Source organism: Ostrea edulis, chromosome 3 (genome assembly GCF_947568905.1).
Source record: "Ostrea edulis chromosome 3, xbOstEdul1.1, whole genome shotgun sequence".
NCBI lineage: Eukaryota > Metazoa > Mollusca > Bivalvia > Ostreida > Ostreidae > Ostrea > Ostrea edulis.
Window position 1 is genome coordinate 48,071,932 of NC_079166.1, and position 18,964 is coordinate 48,090,895.

The 18,964-nt window shown below is 35.2% G+C and overlaps 1 protein-coding gene across 2 annotated transcripts; it reads left to right on the plus strand.

The window, feature by feature from the left end:
• The first annotated feature begins 6 nt into the window (after positions 1-6).
• Positions 7-18,611, plus strand: LOC125674120 (tyrosine--tRNA ligase, cytoplasmic-like). 2 transcript variants are annotated; one of them, XM_048911164.2, is made up of 14 exons: positions 7-153; positions 3,067-3,160; positions 3,320-3,466; positions 6,809-6,984; positions 7,317-7,446; positions 7,650-7,730; positions 8,511-8,562; positions 9,769-9,951; positions 10,172-10,257; positions 12,330-12,462; positions 13,798-13,886; positions 15,712-15,905; positions 17,104-17,242; positions 18,024-18,611. In XM_048911164.2, the coding sequence occupies exons 2-14, from the start codon at positions 3,068-3,070 to the stop codon at positions 18,132-18,134; spliced, it is 1,614 nt and encodes a 537-aa protein (XP_048767121.2). In that variant the 5' UTR covers positions 7-153; position 3,067; the 3' UTR covers positions 18,135-18,611. The 2 variants fall into 2 exon arrangements, with proteins under 2 accessions (XP_048767121.2, XP_056013989.1); XM_056158014.1 differs by having other exon boundaries at positions 53-162.
• Positions 18,612-18,964: the final 353 nt, after the last annotated feature.

Sequence of the window (18,964 nt, forward strand, 5' to 3'; positions counted from 1 at the left end):
AAATACTAACATTTTACGACATCTGTCGGAAACTAGTTCTCTCACTAACGTGGGCACTTGATGTGATGATGAAACCTTGTGAAAGTTGATTTAGCCATATTTTAGTGATTTTTGAGGTTTTGGAGGATTGTGAAACGTCTTTAAGTAACAAAGGTAGGCAGTGTGTGTATTTGGTACTCCAATTTATTCACTTTATTGATATATTTATTAAATATTGACAATCATAAATACAAATATAATATTTACAGGAATGCGATTTTTAGAAAAATGTGAATACCTTTGTTATGCAACTGTTCCTATACACGAAATGATTTGTATTTTTACCTGTTTATGTATTTTTAATTTTTGTGTCCGTCGAATGGGATGTAAAGGGTGTCCCATGTCAAGAATCATAACCCCCCTGTTATCGTTTCCTAATCCGAGATTCCTCTGACTCTTACTCCCGCATTGTGACACGTGCAGGGGAGAGTCAGAGCGGACTCCATATTATAAAGTGGGAATTCAACAACACTAGCTGGTGTCGCTGCTTTACCGACCTCTTACAACTTTATTTCGGGGATCTATCTTCCACAATGCGAGGATTCGGTTATTGAAAGATTATTCTACGAATAGATCATGATTTACACGATGCTATCATCGTTTAAACAGCCCTAACACCGACAAAATAAGCATCACTTGAAATAGGTCGCCGCCTCGCCATTCAATTTTGTTGAGCATGACGTCAGAACAGTAAACAGACAAAATTTCATCGTTTAAACGGTGATGGCATCGTATTAATTATGATCTATCTTCTGGTAACTGAATCCACATGTCTTGGAAGATAGATTTGCGAAATAAAGTTGTGAGAGGTAGTTAAAGCAGTGACACCAGCTAGTGTCAATGAATTCCCACTTTTCAATATGGAGTCTGCTCCGACTCTCCCCCGCACATGTCACAACATAAAAGCAGGGGTAAGAGTCAGAGGAATCTTGGATTAATTATTTCCCTGATTTACGAAAAAGGGTAGGCTTACTGGGGGCCATTAGGGAAGCTCAATCACTCACAACCAAATATATTTCAATTAGTTAACTGCTGTAAAATGGCTGAAATATTGCCAAAACGGCACAAAACCACAATCAATCAATCAATCTTATTATTCACGATATTACGTATAGCCCTATGGCTCTGTAATGATTCGATATAATATCTCAGTGATGTTGAAATTATAGAAAGACACCACAGAGTCCTACATCTGCTTCAGAGAGAGAGATAGACTGTTGAAATTCCTGTATCATTAATTCATTTTTATACGCCCATATTTAGATGGGACGTATTATGGTACAGCGATGTCTGTACATCCGTCCGTCTTTCCGTCCGTCCGTTCGGGGTTTTCTCTTTATAATTTTATTTCCCTTTCACATATCATGCTGAAACTTGCTGTGTAGCTTCTTTGTGGGTCACTCTAGATCATACTGCAATTTTGATCCATTTCGACCTTTTTTCCAGGAGTTTTGCCCCTTTATTTGGAAATAATTATTATATGGAGGGTACATAATTTGTCCACCCTACTCCTCCCATAGTTTTCAAGTGAGAGCCTTCTTATTTTGTGGAGTGTTTGTATGGGTATTGAAGATGTACATGTGGGATGGATTTTGATTTTCTACAATTTTTGAGAAAATTACAGGTTGTTGAACTTAGTCTATTTGGAAATTAATATTCTATGGAGGGTACATAATTTGTTCGCCCTACTCCTCCCACAGTTTTCAAGTGAGGACCTTCTTATTTTGTGGAGTGTTTGTATGGGTATTGAAGATGTGCATCTGGGGAAGGATTTTGATTTTCTTCCATTTTTGAAAAAATTACAGGTTGTTGGTCCATTTTGAGGAAATCTAGATTTTTAAGTTAAGACCCTTTGTTCATATGAAAGTTTGTCACAGCCTCATGATGGCTGATAATACCTGAAGCAAAGTTATACAAATTATAGCACAAGAAAAACACCCTATGTAAGCATTTCACGGGCGTATTATGTAAGCATTTCACGGGCGTATTATGTAAGCATTTCACGGAAGTATTATGTAAGCATTTCACGGAAGTATTATGTAAGCATTTCACGGGCGTATTATGTAAGCAATTCACGGGCGTATTATGTACCGTTTGCGGTACTCTTGTTCACTACTAGCCTGCTAGAGTAACCAGCGGTTTTTTTCCTTATAACCAGCGGTTTTTTCTTATAAACTGGTACCGATAAATGGTACCATTCCCAATGCCAAAAAAACGTTGATTTTTCCCAATTTTGAGACTAAAAATTCCCAATTCACTTGCTGAAAAATAGACCACTGACATCGTAATTTACTCATTCTGAAACAATATATGAGTTAACTAAAATGTTCACTTCCAGTATTAAATCGAGAGTACAGATCATGGCAGTGCGCATGTTGTAGAGCTACGACAATTCTAGAATGAGCCTATGACGATTCCTGATGTCTCACAACAAATATTACCGTAAAGAATTAAAGAAATATGATTCTTTTAGTTGAAATCATTTGTCGATACATTGATAGAAAATTCCCAATTTGTTATACGCCCGTCATTAGACGGGACATATTATGTTATGCCGCTGTCTGTCCGGTTGACTGGCTGGCTGTCCATCCGGGGTCATGTTTTTTCTGTAACAGATGCATGTACAACTTTGAAATTTAGTCACAATATCTCCCCCACGAATTTGTCTCTGGTGTAGTTGCCTGGATTAAATTTTTGTCACTAGAACCATTACTTGTTATTTACAGCATTTACTGAATATTACTCATTATTTACAGCATTTACTGAACATTACTCATTATTTACAGCATTTACTGAACATTACTCATTATTTACAGCATTTACTGAACATTACCTCTTATTTACAGCATTTACTGAACATTACTCATTATTTACTGAACATTACTCATTATTTACCGAACTTTACAGTATTTACTGAACATTACTCCTTATTTACAGCATTCACTGAACATTACTTGTTATTTACAGCATTCACTAAACATTACTCATTATTTACAGCATTTACTGAACATTACTCATTATTTACAGCATGGATGTCAATGGTTTGACTGAGAAAATGGAGTCTACTTCAGTATCACTCTCACCTGATGAAAAATTTACAATCATCAAAAGAAACCTTCAGGTAGAGAAAATATGTTTAGTATTACAGAGATATTTTTCTAAAGGAACAAAACTACAAATGTATTGGTTTATGAAGTTTTTAATGTTAATACATGTACCAGTAATTTTTGTCATGACAGAAATTTCAATTGCATGAATTCATATTTTTGTATTTTTATAGGAAATAATCGGAGAGGATAAACTGATGTCCGTCCTGAAGGAGAGAGATGTGAAGGTGTACTGGGGGACTGCCACCACCGGTAAACCCCACGTGGCCTACTTTGTTCCCATGTCCAAGATAGCTGATTTCCTCAGGGCCGGGTGTGAGGTTTGTGATAATGCTCATTGTTCACACTCAAACTTTATTCACTTGTCCATAGAACTCACTTTATTTACATGTAGTTTGTGTGTATACACATACAGATCAGTAAATCATAACACTTAGTTATTCCTATCTGGTTTTAGAATTGTTTGGTAATTCCAACGATCCCTGTTTGACAGAGTTTTTATTACTGCATACTGTGGAATCTTTGAAATTTATGGGGGTGAAGTTTACATGGCTTGCCATGATTTGACAGTTTTGTTAGGATATTATTCCATTGATATCATTTCTGTACATTGAAACATCTTATATAATTGTGAATTTCATCGTGGTACCTACGAAATAAACATCTTATATATAATTGTGAATTTCATTGTGGTACCTACGAAATAAACATCTTATATATAATTGTGAATTTCATTGTGGTACCTACGAAATAAACATCTTATATATAATTGTGAATTTCATTGTGGTACAGTACGGCCAGCGCGGATTCCGTATTTTCTGCGCTCCCCCGCGGGATAGAGCTACCGCGGTATAGCTCAGGTAACCCTGCATATCCCGCGCGCGCCCCCCGCGGTCCCGCTGTCCCGTTAACGTAAAAAAAAATATACTGATCATAAACTGAAAACAAATCGTTTGTTCAGCAATACTATAAATAAATCATTAAATTGCCATATACATGTGCATGCATCGCTTGTAAAACACATTTTACAAAAACTTCTCATGTTACCTTTATTGAACCACACATTCAATATAAGGGTAGATTACCATATACCAATGTCGGAAGATGACCATATACAAGTGCATATATATACGCTTTATCCGTAAAACGGCAAAGGTAACTTCACGAAAACTGATTATCCCTGTCAGTATCAATCACATATTAATTGTTTTTCAGGAATTTAATTCTATACAATGTATTTGTATAAATATTTAAAAACAAAACATGGATAACATAAATTTATATCAAAATAGGGAAAGGAAAACCTTGCATCAGCAAATTCTAATCTTTATAAAATTTGAGAGAGAGAGAGAGAGAGTACTATTTAACATAGCTGACTGGACTGTGAAGAAACGGTCATGGGTATGTGTATATCTGTTACATAACACGCCCTGTCTGCTCCGAATACCGTCTGCTCCAACACCCTAGACATCGATCGGCACACGCTTTACCCATGAAACAGCAAAAGTAACTTCACGAAAACTGATTTTCCCTGTTAGAGAGAGAGAGAATCTTTATAAAGATCACAGATTGGTGGTTTCATAACTTATTTTTCAGGAATATAAGTCTATACATGTATTTGTACAAATATATATTAAGAAAAACATGTATCACGCAAATATTAAAGTAGGAAAAGGAAAGCCTAGTATCATCAAACTCTATATAAAATTTGAGAGGGGGGATAAAACGTGTAAAGTGAGGACAATTTTTAACCATTTGACAGAAATCTGCCCAAGTTACGTCTCCATAAACGTGACCCACAGCATACGAAAGATGTAGATACAAAATGTTAGATTAGAGGGGACAAGTGGTGTGATGATATGTTCTAATTAATATTCTCTCCAAACCATTTTTCCCCAATTCGAAAGAGAGTATTATATAGGTGTCCCTATAGCTATACTTAACACAGTACATTTTCTCTTCTATACATTGTGAAGACGTCCTAACTTAACAGGTTTCATTGTGTAGAGAACGTCTCGGGTATGTGTATATCTGTTACATAACACTTCCTGTCTGCTTCAACGTCCCAGACCTCGATCAGCGCACGCTCTACCCGTGAAACTGCTAAGACAACATTAGACTAGCCACACAAACACCACTTGGTAATCAATACAAATAAAGCATCAATCTAATTGAAATAAAATATTAATTGGATCCAAATTCTCAAATTTTAATTACATTTCTGGGGCTTTGAACATCTGAGAGAGAGGAGAAAAAAACGCAATGCATATTTTAAAGGAGGTAATATAATACCAAAAAGTAGATAACAAGTAAAACACAGTTTTGGGGTATACGCCACCCCTGTCGTATATGTGTGGCCTTCCTCTACAGCGTATATTAAATTTTGATTTAACATGCAATTAGAGAGTAATTTTGATGGTACTGACATTCATTTGTACCGTAATAAAAGGAATTAGTAAGTTGTAAGCGAGGAAACCAGCACTTGACGAAGGAATTAAAAACAAACACCCTAGTTTAATTACTGGTAAAATTTGTTGGGTATACATGTAGGTAATTGTAAGCTGATAAGCAGATCGCATGCCCTGGAGTAGAGACGTTACCATTTTGACATCCTGTATTCGACGCGTTGAACATATACACACAGGGTCTTCTCCCCCGTGTGTTGTTTTAAGAACACGTGCAGCAGGGACCCAACAGGTGTACATATAAACGATGTTCGATTGAAATGAGAAAGCAAAAATCTTTCTTTTAGCATAATATAAAATTTACATTTTGTTATTCTTAAAACATACAAAATAATATTTTGTTACTAATAAATTATTGAACCAATTCTCGAAATCTACACAAACACCATTAAAACAGACAGAACATATTAATCTTGCACTCGTATATGGTCATTTGTAGATCTATTTGTATTATTTTTTCACTGTAAAAAATATTAGGACACAGCTCCTAATCCTTATCATTGATTGTAACATAAAAATACTATTAAAAAACAAAATTAAATGCTGGGTTTTTTTGTTTTTGTTTTTGTTTTTTTTTAGAATAAAACAATTGGAGGTGTATTAAATATGCTAAATCCTAAGTATATCTGGTATATAGTAGGTCCCTGATTTTATTTTTCATTTTTCTAAAATGATTTAATTAATATACCAGTATGTAATGCGAGATAGCTGTCCATAAGCAAGCCGTACTCAATTTTTGCCGACGAATGAAATAGCTATCGTACAGTTAGTTTGTCCTAACAGGTAAATAACGGTACTTCACACTGTGGCGGTGTAAATCTGCCCCGCGATGAAATCCCGCGAAGGGATAGCGCGGGAAGGATTAACATACCGCGGGGGGAGCGCGGTCTAATACGGGATCCGCGATGGCCGTACTGTACCTACGAAATCTATAAATCTAATAATCTACAGCATTGTAGTAGTTGGTAAGGATTAAATTTATATATACAGGAAAGGTCAGGCAGATAGCTGGGAGGTTTTTAAAAAAATACAATTTAGAGATATCAATTGCAGGCTCCATGTACATGTGTCTTGATGATTCAGTTGTTTTATTTCTCCCAAGGAGCAATGCAAAGTTTACATTATTAATTTTTACAGTGAGACTCAAGAAAAATGAAACCCAGGATGGTACAGTGTATCGTTTCTTATTTTGACTAGGTCACCATTTTGTTTGCTGATTTACATGCCTACCTAGACAACATGAAGGCCCCGTGGGATCTCCTGAGTTTGCGAGTCCAGTATTACGAGAGAGTCATAAAAGCCATGCTCAAATCTATAGGAGTTCCACTGGAGAAACTCAAGTTTGTCAAGGGATCTAACTACCAGCTCAGCAAGTGAGTGTTAACAGTGTTCATTGGATTGCAGTGGTATGAGTTTGGTGAAAATTGTATTCATCAAATGAGTTTAAACAAAAATGTAGATCCTCTAGTGTGCTCGTCTCTCTTAAAGAAGACCATCCAAGCATTGCAAGGAAGGTGTTGAAAGAAATGTTATACATTTACATGATACATGTATGGAGGTTATATAATTTGATATTGATTTACAGTAATTTTTGTCTGATGTTAATAAGTAAGATGACTCCTAACTGGATTTAACATGTCCATGTCTACATGTAATGCATGCATGTGAATTTCTAAATTTCTAAATATTTTTTATTTCTTTCAAGAGAGTACACATTAGATGTGTACAGGCTGTCGTCCATGGTAACGGAGCATGATGCCAAGAAGGCGGGAGCAGAGGTGGTCAAACAAGTGGGGAATCCCCTACTGAGTGGTCTCCTGTACCCAGGACTACAGGTAAGGTTACTGTGTGTCAAATGCATGCAATTGATATTAATTTACCAATATAACATGTTTACTTAGATAAAATGCAAGTATAGTACTTGTTATTGAAATCAGAATTTTTTTTTTAAGTTTAAATAGTAAACTATGATATTTTTTATGTTCAATATGGATTTCATTTGACTTTTTTATCATGCATTGAATTGATCATTATGTAGGCCCTTGATGAAGAATACTTAAAGGTGGATGCCCAGTTTGGTGGGGTGGATCAAAGGAAGATCTTTACTTTTGCTGAAAAGGTACTGAAAACAATTTAGTATATGTACTATACTGAAAACAATTTAATATATATATGCTATACTGAAAACAGATTGGTATATATACAATACTGTAAAACTGGTTATTTACACTGGGGGTTAAGTATGCGCTTGTGACGGTAAAAAATTACACGTGGCTATAAAATATTCAGCCATGTGATTTACCGTGAATAATTCACACGGTTGTCGTCGTGACTGTTAAGGCCATCGGAGAGGGTCTGCAATTTTCCATCGATCAACAAGTGCTTGTGAATTTTGAAGGCACCGCAGTGAAGCCCAACTTGATGTGCTGAAGAAACATCACTTGGTGTTTTGCTTGTGTCCCCAAGCTGCACTAGCAAAACAAATCTAAAATCAAATCGTGAGATCAGGCACAGATTTCTCAGATTGACCTGAAAATATTGGTAATAAAACCATTACATGTACATGCCAGGTGAATCGTCAAATTTCCTCAAGCCTTTGAAAGTGAGACTGATTTTATGATGCGCACATTCACATGTTTGGGTATTTCCCATATATAGGCATGAGGAGCAACGTTGTACAGTACATGATATGTTCATGTTCCTCAGTTGATGTGAAAACTTTTTTTTGAATATTTAATGTGAATCACACTATCTCATTACTGTAACAAAATAAAACTGTTTGTCCTACTCTAACTTGTATTCTTTATCAGATTTATAATGTTGTTATAACAAGAACATTAATTATTCATTACTGGTTCAGGTGTGGTAAAATTATCTTTTGCTTTATTTTGTCTTTCAGTACTTGCCTCATTTAGGATATACCAAACGAATTCACCTCATGAATCCCATGGGTAAGCTCTCTACTTAATCTTTTCTACACATGAATCCCATGGGTAAACTCTATACTTAATCTTTACTACACATGAATCCCATGGGTAAACTCTCTACTTAATCTTTACTACACATGAATCCCATGGGTAAACTCTCTACTTAATCTTTTCTACACATGAATCCCATGGGTAAACTCTATACTTAATCTTTACTACACATGAATCCCATGGGTAAACTCTATACTTAATCTTTTCTACACATGAATCCCATGGGTAAACTCTCTACTTAATCTTTTCTACACATGAATCCCATGGGTAAACTCTCTACTTAATCTTTTCTACACATGAATCCCATGGGTAAACTCTCTACTTAATCTTTTCTACACATGAATCCCATGGGTAAACTCTCTACTTAATCTTTTCTACACATGAATCCCATGGGTAAACTCTATACTTAATCTTTTCTACACATGAATCCCATGGGTAAACTCTATACTTAATCTTTTCTACACATATGCGTTTGTACATGGGTAAACTCTCTACTTAATCTTTACTACACATAAGCATTTGTACATTCTAAAGGTATAATCCCTGGGTTGGAATATGTTTAAATATATAGTATTATTGCTCTATGCTCTCAGTTGCATGTAGTGGGGAAAAGCATACCTGTGAAATTGCTAATTTTAACTGAACTTGAAATCAATTTTATAAGGTCCATTTTCATGCCCCGAAGATCAAAAGATTGGGAACAAATGTTTTTTGACTTGTTTGTAGACAACTTTTGAACCATACATAACAAAGACTTCTACATGAACTGAAAGGTCAAGGTTAAAGCAAGTGACTAATGAAGGTCAAGGTGATAAATCAAAAAAAAAAATTCCCACAATTGAACGTGGCCTACGGTTAGGGTCATAGTGATTCACAATTTCCTTTATTACTTTATTGTGACAACAGATCATTTAAAACATTTTTGAAAGATTATCAGTTGAAATATGTTGTGAAAAAAATCCATGACTAAGGTTTCTCCCAGTTTTCTGCCACATTTCTTTTAAGTATAAGTTGGAATTCAGGGAAATGTGCAGTCATCAGACTTTATCATTACCAGCCTCCCTTCTCCTGATGGACTGTAAGATGAGGCCTGATTTAAACAGACTGTACAGTCATTTTATAGTTAATGATGAAACAAATTATAGTACCTGTAATATTAATGAGTGGAATTTTGCACAGTACCTGGCCTTACTGGAGACAAGATGAGTTCCTCAGTGGAGGACTCTAAAATCGATCTGTTGGATTCCCCAGCTGCTCTGAAGAAAAAGCTGAAGAGAGCTTTCTGTGAACCAGGCAATGTGAAAGATAATGGTGTCCTTTCTTTCTGTCAACACGTGTTGTTCCCACTCAGAGCCAAAGAGGGTAAAGTGTACAAATGAGAAAATGGTCAAATTTTGTTAATTCAGTATCTTAGTGGAGATAAACTTCAAAGATAGTCTTTTAAATGATATTGCATGGGGAAAATGTCTGCTATAAAATTTGCAGTCATATTCATATTGAAAGTACAAACACCACCATCTCTAAGCACAGACACAGAATGGAGAATGTTTCCATTCTGACAAATTTGATCTGTTTACTGCAGGTTTTCTAATAAAGAGGGTACCCGAATTTGGTGGAGACACAGTGTATGCAACATACGATGAGCTAGAGAAGGCTTTTGCTAAACAGGTATGAAACGTATTCCAGGTATCAACAAATAAAGGACACAATTCTTTATTTGTGAATATCAAGCAGGCTTATGCCTATTTTCAAGAATTGCCTTTAATTTTTAACAAAGTTGTATATTTATGCCCTTTAGAAAACAGTATTTTTCTTCTTTTTTAAAATCTGAATTATGTGAACAACACACATGGTGAAATTCTTTCCATTAGATAATTGTAAATTTTTATTATACTATTTTGATAGATATTACTGAAGTTAGAATGCTCACTTTGCAACCCAGGATGTTCTGAGTTCAATCCACAATCCTGGCAGCAGAGTCAAACCTAAAATGTTTAAAATAGATAGTGATGTTCTAAAATAGATAGTGACGTTCTGAAATAGATAGTGATGTTCTAAAATAGATAGTGATGTTCTAAAATAGATAAAGACATTCCTTCGTCAAGCACCTTGCATCAGAAGTGAAAGTCACAAGTTTTTTGGATGATTGTGATGTTAATAACAAATGCCCATGTCACAGCAGGCATTGGCATGATAAGGAACCCTCAATGCTACTATGTATAGGTTAAATATGTGGCATTTCCCTATTAAAGCTGGAGACATCTCTCTAGGTGTAAAATTTCTCAGATGAGATGTAGAAGAACAAACAAAACAATGGGATAATTATGTATTTATTCATTAATGAAAATACATGTAAATGAAAAATCAAGATATATCTAAAACAAAACCTTTTGAAAAATTGTGTAGGTAGGAAACCTTTTTTTTTTCTTGCTTGATTTTAATTCATAATTTAAGGATCTGCTGTGCTAAAGCCATATTAGGCAAACAATATTCAGTCACCGTATTCATTTTGATTAAATTATAAATTCTCCCATCTTTTTTCATGTTACCTAAAGAATACACCATAATTATAAAGAAAACAAGCAGCTTTTTGCATGAAGGGAAATGAATGACTTAAAGAGGTTCTCACCTGACATTTGGAGTAATGTCAATTTTTTGGGAAGTGTATTTTTGATTTCTACAGTGAAGGAGAATTAGGAAATTGAAAAAGAAGAACTGAGGCCGCAACGCTTGTTATTGAGCTATAGTGTTCTAAACATGACCTTTTTGCACTTGAAATTTATTCAATTAAACTTTATTTTTCTGTTAGTGTCAACACAACATAAGCAACACCAATCAATCATTACATAAAATAGATACATAATCATGTCCTCTTTATTTGTATTTATTTTTTTTTACAGATGAAAAAAGAAATTAATACTAGTAAAGGAAATAGATAATGACCTTTTTGCACTTGATATACGAAAAACTTCATGATATCAAAATTGAGAGTTTAAAAGGACATATTAAGAGTAATGTCAATTTCTAAAATTTTACATAATTTTCAAGGTCTGGTCTTCCAATTTAAAATGCAACTTAAAAAAGTGGGGGTTTGCCATCAAATTATTGGTGAAAATACTGAATTTTTATATAAAATTTCGAGTAAATTAATTAAAACTTTTTTAAGAATCGGTGTTCTGTTTGGAAAAATGTATCAACCAAGTTATTAAATTACAATATTTGTACTAGTTCCAAGTATCAACTACCTGTATCATAAATTATAAAACTGAAATACACGTATAGGGGTATAAAAATAGACGATACATTGGATGAAACAGAAACTGTAATATCATGCAGAATTAGAACTTTTGATTAATGAATCCTTCCGCCACAAAATATAGTCCCTGTCAAACCCTTTCAAAATTTGAATTGACACAAAAAATTTCAACTGGATAGGGTTCAGCAATAGACGTGTAATATATATGCACCAATGGGATCAGTATTGAACCAGTGAATACTTAGTTGTAGCATCCTGTGCAGTTGTACTCAAAAGCTCAGGAGCTAGCTTCCATAATCCCTAGAATAGTGACATTTTCTGCAATAGTCAGATCTTGCACTAATAAACATGCCCGAGAATAAAGAGCAGGTTTGGGGGGGGGGGGGGGGGGATTTGATTGTTTGATAGATTCTCTTGAGACAGAAATTATCAAAATTAGTCACAATTGTGCATCATGAATTTCTTAACAATTATATTTGAATAGGAAGTACACCCAGGAGACTTGAAGATCGCTGTTGAGGGTTATCTAAACGAGCTGCTGGAGCCTGTTAGGAAGGAGTTTGAATCTGCAGAGAACAAAAAGCTGGTGGCACAGGCCTACCCTGTAGAGAAGAAAAGTAAGACATGGCTTATGTTGTACACATTTTCAACTTTTGTGATCTATGCAATAGTAATTTCAAAGGTAACAGAGATCCCGATATTTGAAATTATTCTTGGTAGTGAAGGTTGTATAAAATACCCCAACGAAGAACAGCCACAACCAAGTTAAAGACCAATGATGCTTCTCAAAGGTTGTGGTCATATGCAGAGATGGATGATTTATGCTGTTGAGTTTTTGACCCATAGGTTTATGTAGGTTTAAGATCAGCATTATGTAGGTTTAAGTTCAGCATTATGTAGATTTAAGGTCAGCATTATGTAAGTTTAAGGTCAGCATTATGTAGGTTTAAGATCAGCATTATGTAGGTTTAAGTTCAGCATTATGTAGGTTTCAGGTCAGCATTATGTAGGTTTAAGTTCAGCATTATGTAGGTTTAAGGTCAGCATTATGTAGGTTTAAAAAGGTCAGCATTATGTAGGTTTAAGTTCAGCATTATGTAGGTTTAAGGTCAGCATTATGTAGGTTTAAGATCAGCATTATGTATGTTTAAGGTCAGCATTATGTAGGTTTAAGGTCAGCATTATGTAGGTTTAAAAAGGTCAGCATTATGTAGGTTTCAGGTCAGCATTGTGTAGGTTTCAGATCAGCATTGTGTAGGTTTAAGATCAGCATTATGTAGGTTTAAGATCAGCATTATGTAAGTTTAAGATCAGCATTATGTAGGTTTAAGGTCAGCATTATGTAGGTTTCAGGTCAGCATTATGTAGGTTTAAGGTCAACATTGTGTAGGTTTAAGATCAGCATTATGTAGGTTTAAGGTCAGCATTATGTAGGTTTAAGGTCAGCATTATGTAGGTTTAAGATCAGCATTACTTAGGTTTAAGGTCAGCATTATGTAGGTTTAAGGTCAGTATTATGTAGGTGCTATATGTTGTGAGAGAAAGTGATTGTCTCGATAGGATATCTGTAGTGTATTCAGCAATGAAAGTAAGTTAGGACAGTTTACATTTATAAATCGCAAAACCAAATTTTTTTTTCATTCCTTATGATTTGATTTTTTTTAAACTCATTCTGTGTAATTTGACAAATAATGATAAAGAAAATAGTGAACAATATTGCTGTACCACAAAAATGGAAACATGGATGATATTATATGGTGTCAGCTCGGTTTAAACAATATGAATTCAAAATGTTGAAAAAGTCAAATGAATGAATCAAATTGCATCTTACAAGTGAAATTATGTTATTTGATAACAACTTAACATGAATTGAACATATTTAATTTATAGTGAGCCTAATGTCATTTTCCAGAGAAGCCTGATGATTATTAATTAAAATTGTTATTTTCCAGAGAAGCCTGGTGCTGGGAAAGCTGTACCAGATGAATTGGTTCCTTCTTTGTTAGATCTACGGGTCGGCAAGATCCTTGAAGTCAAAAAGGTCATCTAAATACCAACACAACACATCCATATACCAACACAACATCCATATACCATCACAACATCCATATACCAACGCAACATCCATATACCCACACAACATCCATATACCCATACAACATCCATATACCAACACAACATCTATATACCAACACAACATCTATATACCAAATCAACACATCCATATACCAACACAACATCCATATGCCAACACAGCATCCATATACCAATGCAACACATCCATATACCAACACAACATCCATATACCAATACAACATCTATATACCAACGCAACACATCCATATACCAACACAACATCCATATGCCAACACAGCATCCATATACCCACATAACATCCATATACCAACACAACATCCATATACCAACACAACACATCCATATACCAATGCAACACATCCATATACCCACACAACATCCATATACCAACGCAACATCCATATACCAACACAACACAAGTCAAAAAGGTCATCTAAATACCAACACAACACATCCATATACCCACATAACATCCATATACCCACACAACACATCCATATACCAACACAACATCTACATACCAACACAACACATCCATATACCAACACAACATCCATATACCAACACAACACATCCATATACCAACACAACATCTACATACCAACACAACACATCCATATACCAACACATCATCCATATACCCACACAACATCCATATACCAACACAACATCCATATGCCCACACAACATCCATATACCAACACAACACATCCATATACCAACACAACACATCCATATACCAACACAACATCTACATACCAACACAACATCCATATACCAACACAACATCCATATACCAACACAACATCTATATACCAACACAACACATCCATATACCATCACAACATCCATATACCAACACAACATCTATATACACATGTACCAACACAACACATCCATATACCAACACAACATCCATATGCCAACACAACATCCATATACCAATGCAACACATCCATATACCCACACAACATTCATATACCAACACAACACATCCATATACCAACACAACATCCATATACCAACACAACATCTATATACCAACACAACACATCCATATACCATCACAACATCCATATACCATCACAACATCCATATACCAACACAACATCTATATACACATGTACCAACACAACACATCCATATACCAACACAACATCCATATACCAATGCAACACATCCATATACCCACACAAAATTCATATACCAACACAACATCCATATACCCACAAAACACATCCATATACCAACACAACATCCATATACCAACACAACACATCCATATGCCAACACAACATCCATATACCCACACAGCATCCATATACCCACACAACATCCATATACCAACACAACATCCATATACCAACGCAACATCTATATACCAACACAACATCCATATACCCACACTACATCCATATACCAACACAACATCCATATACCAACACAACACATCCATATAACAACACAACATCCATATACCAACACAACATCCATATATCCACACAACATCCATATACCAACACAACACATTGTCGTCCAAATGCCATCCAACAAATTGGCATCTAGTATATTTATATGAAATTTCATGAGGATAAGGGCAAACTAACCTCAACTTAGAAAAAAATTAAATTCAGGTGTTTTAAGGAAATATATCTCAATCACAAAAGACATGAATAAAGGTATTTTCTTGCAAGTTGAATTTCTCAATTTTTTTGTAAATATTTGAAAGATTACATACATTTTACAAATATGTTGTGTTTCCTGTGTAGCATCCCGATGCTGAGTCCTTGTACATAGAAACAGTGGACATTGGTGAGGAAAACCCTCGGACAGTGGTCAGTGGTCTGGCTGGACTGTACCCTATGGAGCAGCTACAAGACAGACTGGGAGTGTTCCTCTGTAATCTAAAGGCAGTCAAAATGAGAGGCGTAGAATCCCAAGCCATGTTAATGTGTGCCTCAGTGTAAGTCATGTTAATGTGTGCCTCAGTGTAAGTCATGTTAATGTGTGTCTCAGTGTAAGTCATGTTAATGTGTGCCTCAGTGTAAGTCATGTTAATGTGTGTCTCAGTGTAAGTCATGTTAATGTGTGCCTCAGTGTAAGTCATGTTAATGTGTGTCTCAGTGTAATGTTAATGTGTGCCTCAGTGTAAGTCATGTTAATGTGTGCCTCAGTGTAAGTCATGTTAATGTGTGTCTCAGTGTAAGTCATGTTAATGTGTGTCTCAGTGTAATGTTAATGTGTGTCTCAGTGTAAGTCATGTTAATGTGTGTCTCAGTGTAATGTTAATGTGTGCCTCAGTGTAAGTCATGTTAATGTGTGCCTCAGTGTAAGTCATGTTAATGTGTGTCTCAGTGTAAGTCATGTTAATGTGTGCCTCAGTGTAAGTCATGTTAATGTGTGTCTCAGTGTAATGTTAATGTGTGTCTCAGTGTAAGTCATGTTAATGTGTGCCTCAGTGTAAGTCATGTTAATGTGTGTCTCAGTGTAAGTCATGTTAATGTGTGCCTCAGTGTAAGTCATGTTAATGTGTGCCTCAGTGTAAGTCATGTTAATGTGTGTCTCAGTGTAAGTCATGTTAATGTGTGCCTCAGTGTAAGTCATGTTAATGTGTGCCTCAGTGTAATGTTAATGTGTGTCTCAGTGTAAGTCATGTTAATGTGTGTCTCAGTGTAAGTCATGTTAATGTGTGTCTCAGTGTAAGTCATGTTAATGTGTGTCTCAGTGTAAGTCATGATAATGTGTGTCTCAGTGTAAGTCATGTTAATGTGTGTCTCAGTGTAAGTCATGTTAATGTGTGTCTCAGTGTAAGTCATGTTAATGTGTGTCTCAGTGTAATGTTAATGTGTGACTCAGTGTAAGTCATGTTAATGTGTGTCTCAGTGTAAGTCATGTTAATGTGTGTCTCAATGTAATGTTAATGTGTGTCTCAGTGTAATGTTAATGTGTGTCTCAGTGTAAGTCATGTTAATGTGTGTCTCAGTGTAAGTCATGTTAATGTGTGCCTCAGTGTAAGTCTTGTTAATGTGTGCCTCAGTGTAAATTATCAATTGATACAGGGTTTATGAGTTGCAGCATGTACATATTGTATATAAATCTAGTGAAAAATCAACAAACAGAATGTGCACATTAATCTCTAGTCCACAATCTCTGTTTTGTAGAGATGAGCCACGCGCTGTAGAACCTTTAGATCCACCCCAGGGAAGTGCACCAGGGAACAGGGTGGTGTTTGAGGGATTTGAGGAGGGAAAACCTGAGGAGGAACTGAAGCCCAAAAAGAAAGTCTGGGAAAAATTACAGGTACACAGAAACCAAACCAAATTTGGCACAAATGCTTTCCCAGTGGATTCTTCTTAAATGTTTCACTAATGTATATATTCTTAGATGTACAACCTTCAAGGGCATTTTAATTAAAGGAGCATGGACATGATTTGAGTTTTAAAAAATCTCAAATTTTATTTTACCATTTTTATTGTTTACAATGCTTAACTAAAGTATTTCTAATGGTCAACCAAAATTTGAATATCAGTTGTTGACTTGCAAGTGAGATACAGCACTCGCAATTCTTTGTTATGTAATCAAGGCTTGTGCCATGTTTTTGTTTACATATAGATCGCTTAATAGAAAATAGCATGTTTAAAACAAATTGAGATATGCCAAACACTAGAAACTATTTAATTGTGTTTCAAATTAACTTGTAAATTGAAAAAATTCTCTAAACTTTTACTTGTATATTTAACCTATGTAAACAAAACATAGCATTAGCTTGTTTACATAATAAAGAATTGTGAGCTCTCTGTCTCTCTCATAACTCGACCACTAACATTCAAATTTTTGCTGACCATTTGAAATACCTTAGTTAAGCATTCTAAACATTGTTTAAAAAATGGAAAAATGAAATTTGAAAATGTTCAGCTCAAATCATGTCCATGCCCCTTAAAGCATATTTTAAAGGATCGATGTTGTCTTAGCTAGATATTCCTGTTTTTTGATTTGCTCATCCTGTCTCATTTACAGGAAGCTCAATTCAGCCGTGATTCTCTGTAACCCCTGGACATACTCGGTTTTTATTTCTTTTCAGGCGGACTTAAGAGTCAATGGTGATAGTATAGCAGAATGGCAGGGCAATGTAATGAAGACCAATCTAGGGAACGTCACGACCGCCAGTCTAAAATGCGTTCCTATCAAATGAAAATGTCTTCTGAATAGTTTTACGACAGCGGAAAACGTGCTTCATTATTTATTATTATGTCCTGTTGTGTTTTAATGATTTTAACCAATGAAACACAAAACTGTGAATGTCTTAAAAATCTGTCAATGTGAAGAATCTGTCAATGTGTACATGTTTTTGGGGTAAAATGCAAGTATTTGTAGTTACTGCCATGTATTCTGCACATTTCAGAGATTTTTAGACGATAAGAAAACCATTTCAGATTAATATGCATTTTATCTAGACAGAACTTGATGACCACTTCAAATTTTACATTTTGTACATACACATATGTACACCCACCTGGTGAGAAACTCAGTATAGAGAAGATCACAGAGTGCTGTGACACTTAGGGCAGATCAGTGGAACTTTACACTTTATTCAAGTGAAGATTTTAAAAATATTTCTACATTACAAGCATTAGTCATCGGAATAAAGTTAAAATGAACTTGTAGAAAAGTTTTCCTTCACAAAAAAAAAATATATGGGGCACAAGATTTCAAAGCTGTTGAGGGCTTTAACGCATGAATGACAGCCAGTGCTGTAACAAGCAGGTCATCTGGTGGGATACAATGTTCTGCAAATTTAAAAACAGTAGTAGATCTTTCACAGAAAATAAAGCCTGACTGTGGATTGTTAGATGCCATCAGTTGATTTGTGATGATCAATAGGAACGAGGTCCATGTATTCGAGTTCGATGGAAATTAAATCAAATAAAATTTTGTTTCCCATTTCCAACCAACCCAAATTAAAAATATCACAAGGTACAAAACATTTCCTGGAATTGTTCTTGTGTTATAACCTGTTGATTT

Excerpts from the sequence above, each read along its gene's own strand:
- LOC125674120 (XM_048911164.2), top strand. The coding sequence starts at position 3,068 with ATGGATGTCAATGGTTTGACTGAGAAAATGGAGTCTACTTCAGTATCA. Across the intron at positions 7,447-7,649 it reads TCCTGTACCCAGGACTACAG|GCCCTTGATGAAGAATACTT; the intron begins GTAAGGTTACTG and ends ATCATTATGTAG. Across the intron at positions 9,952-10,171 it reads CCCACTCAGAGCCAAAGAGG|GTTTTCTAATAAAGAGGGTA; the intron begins GTAAAGTGTACA and ends TGTTTACTGCAG.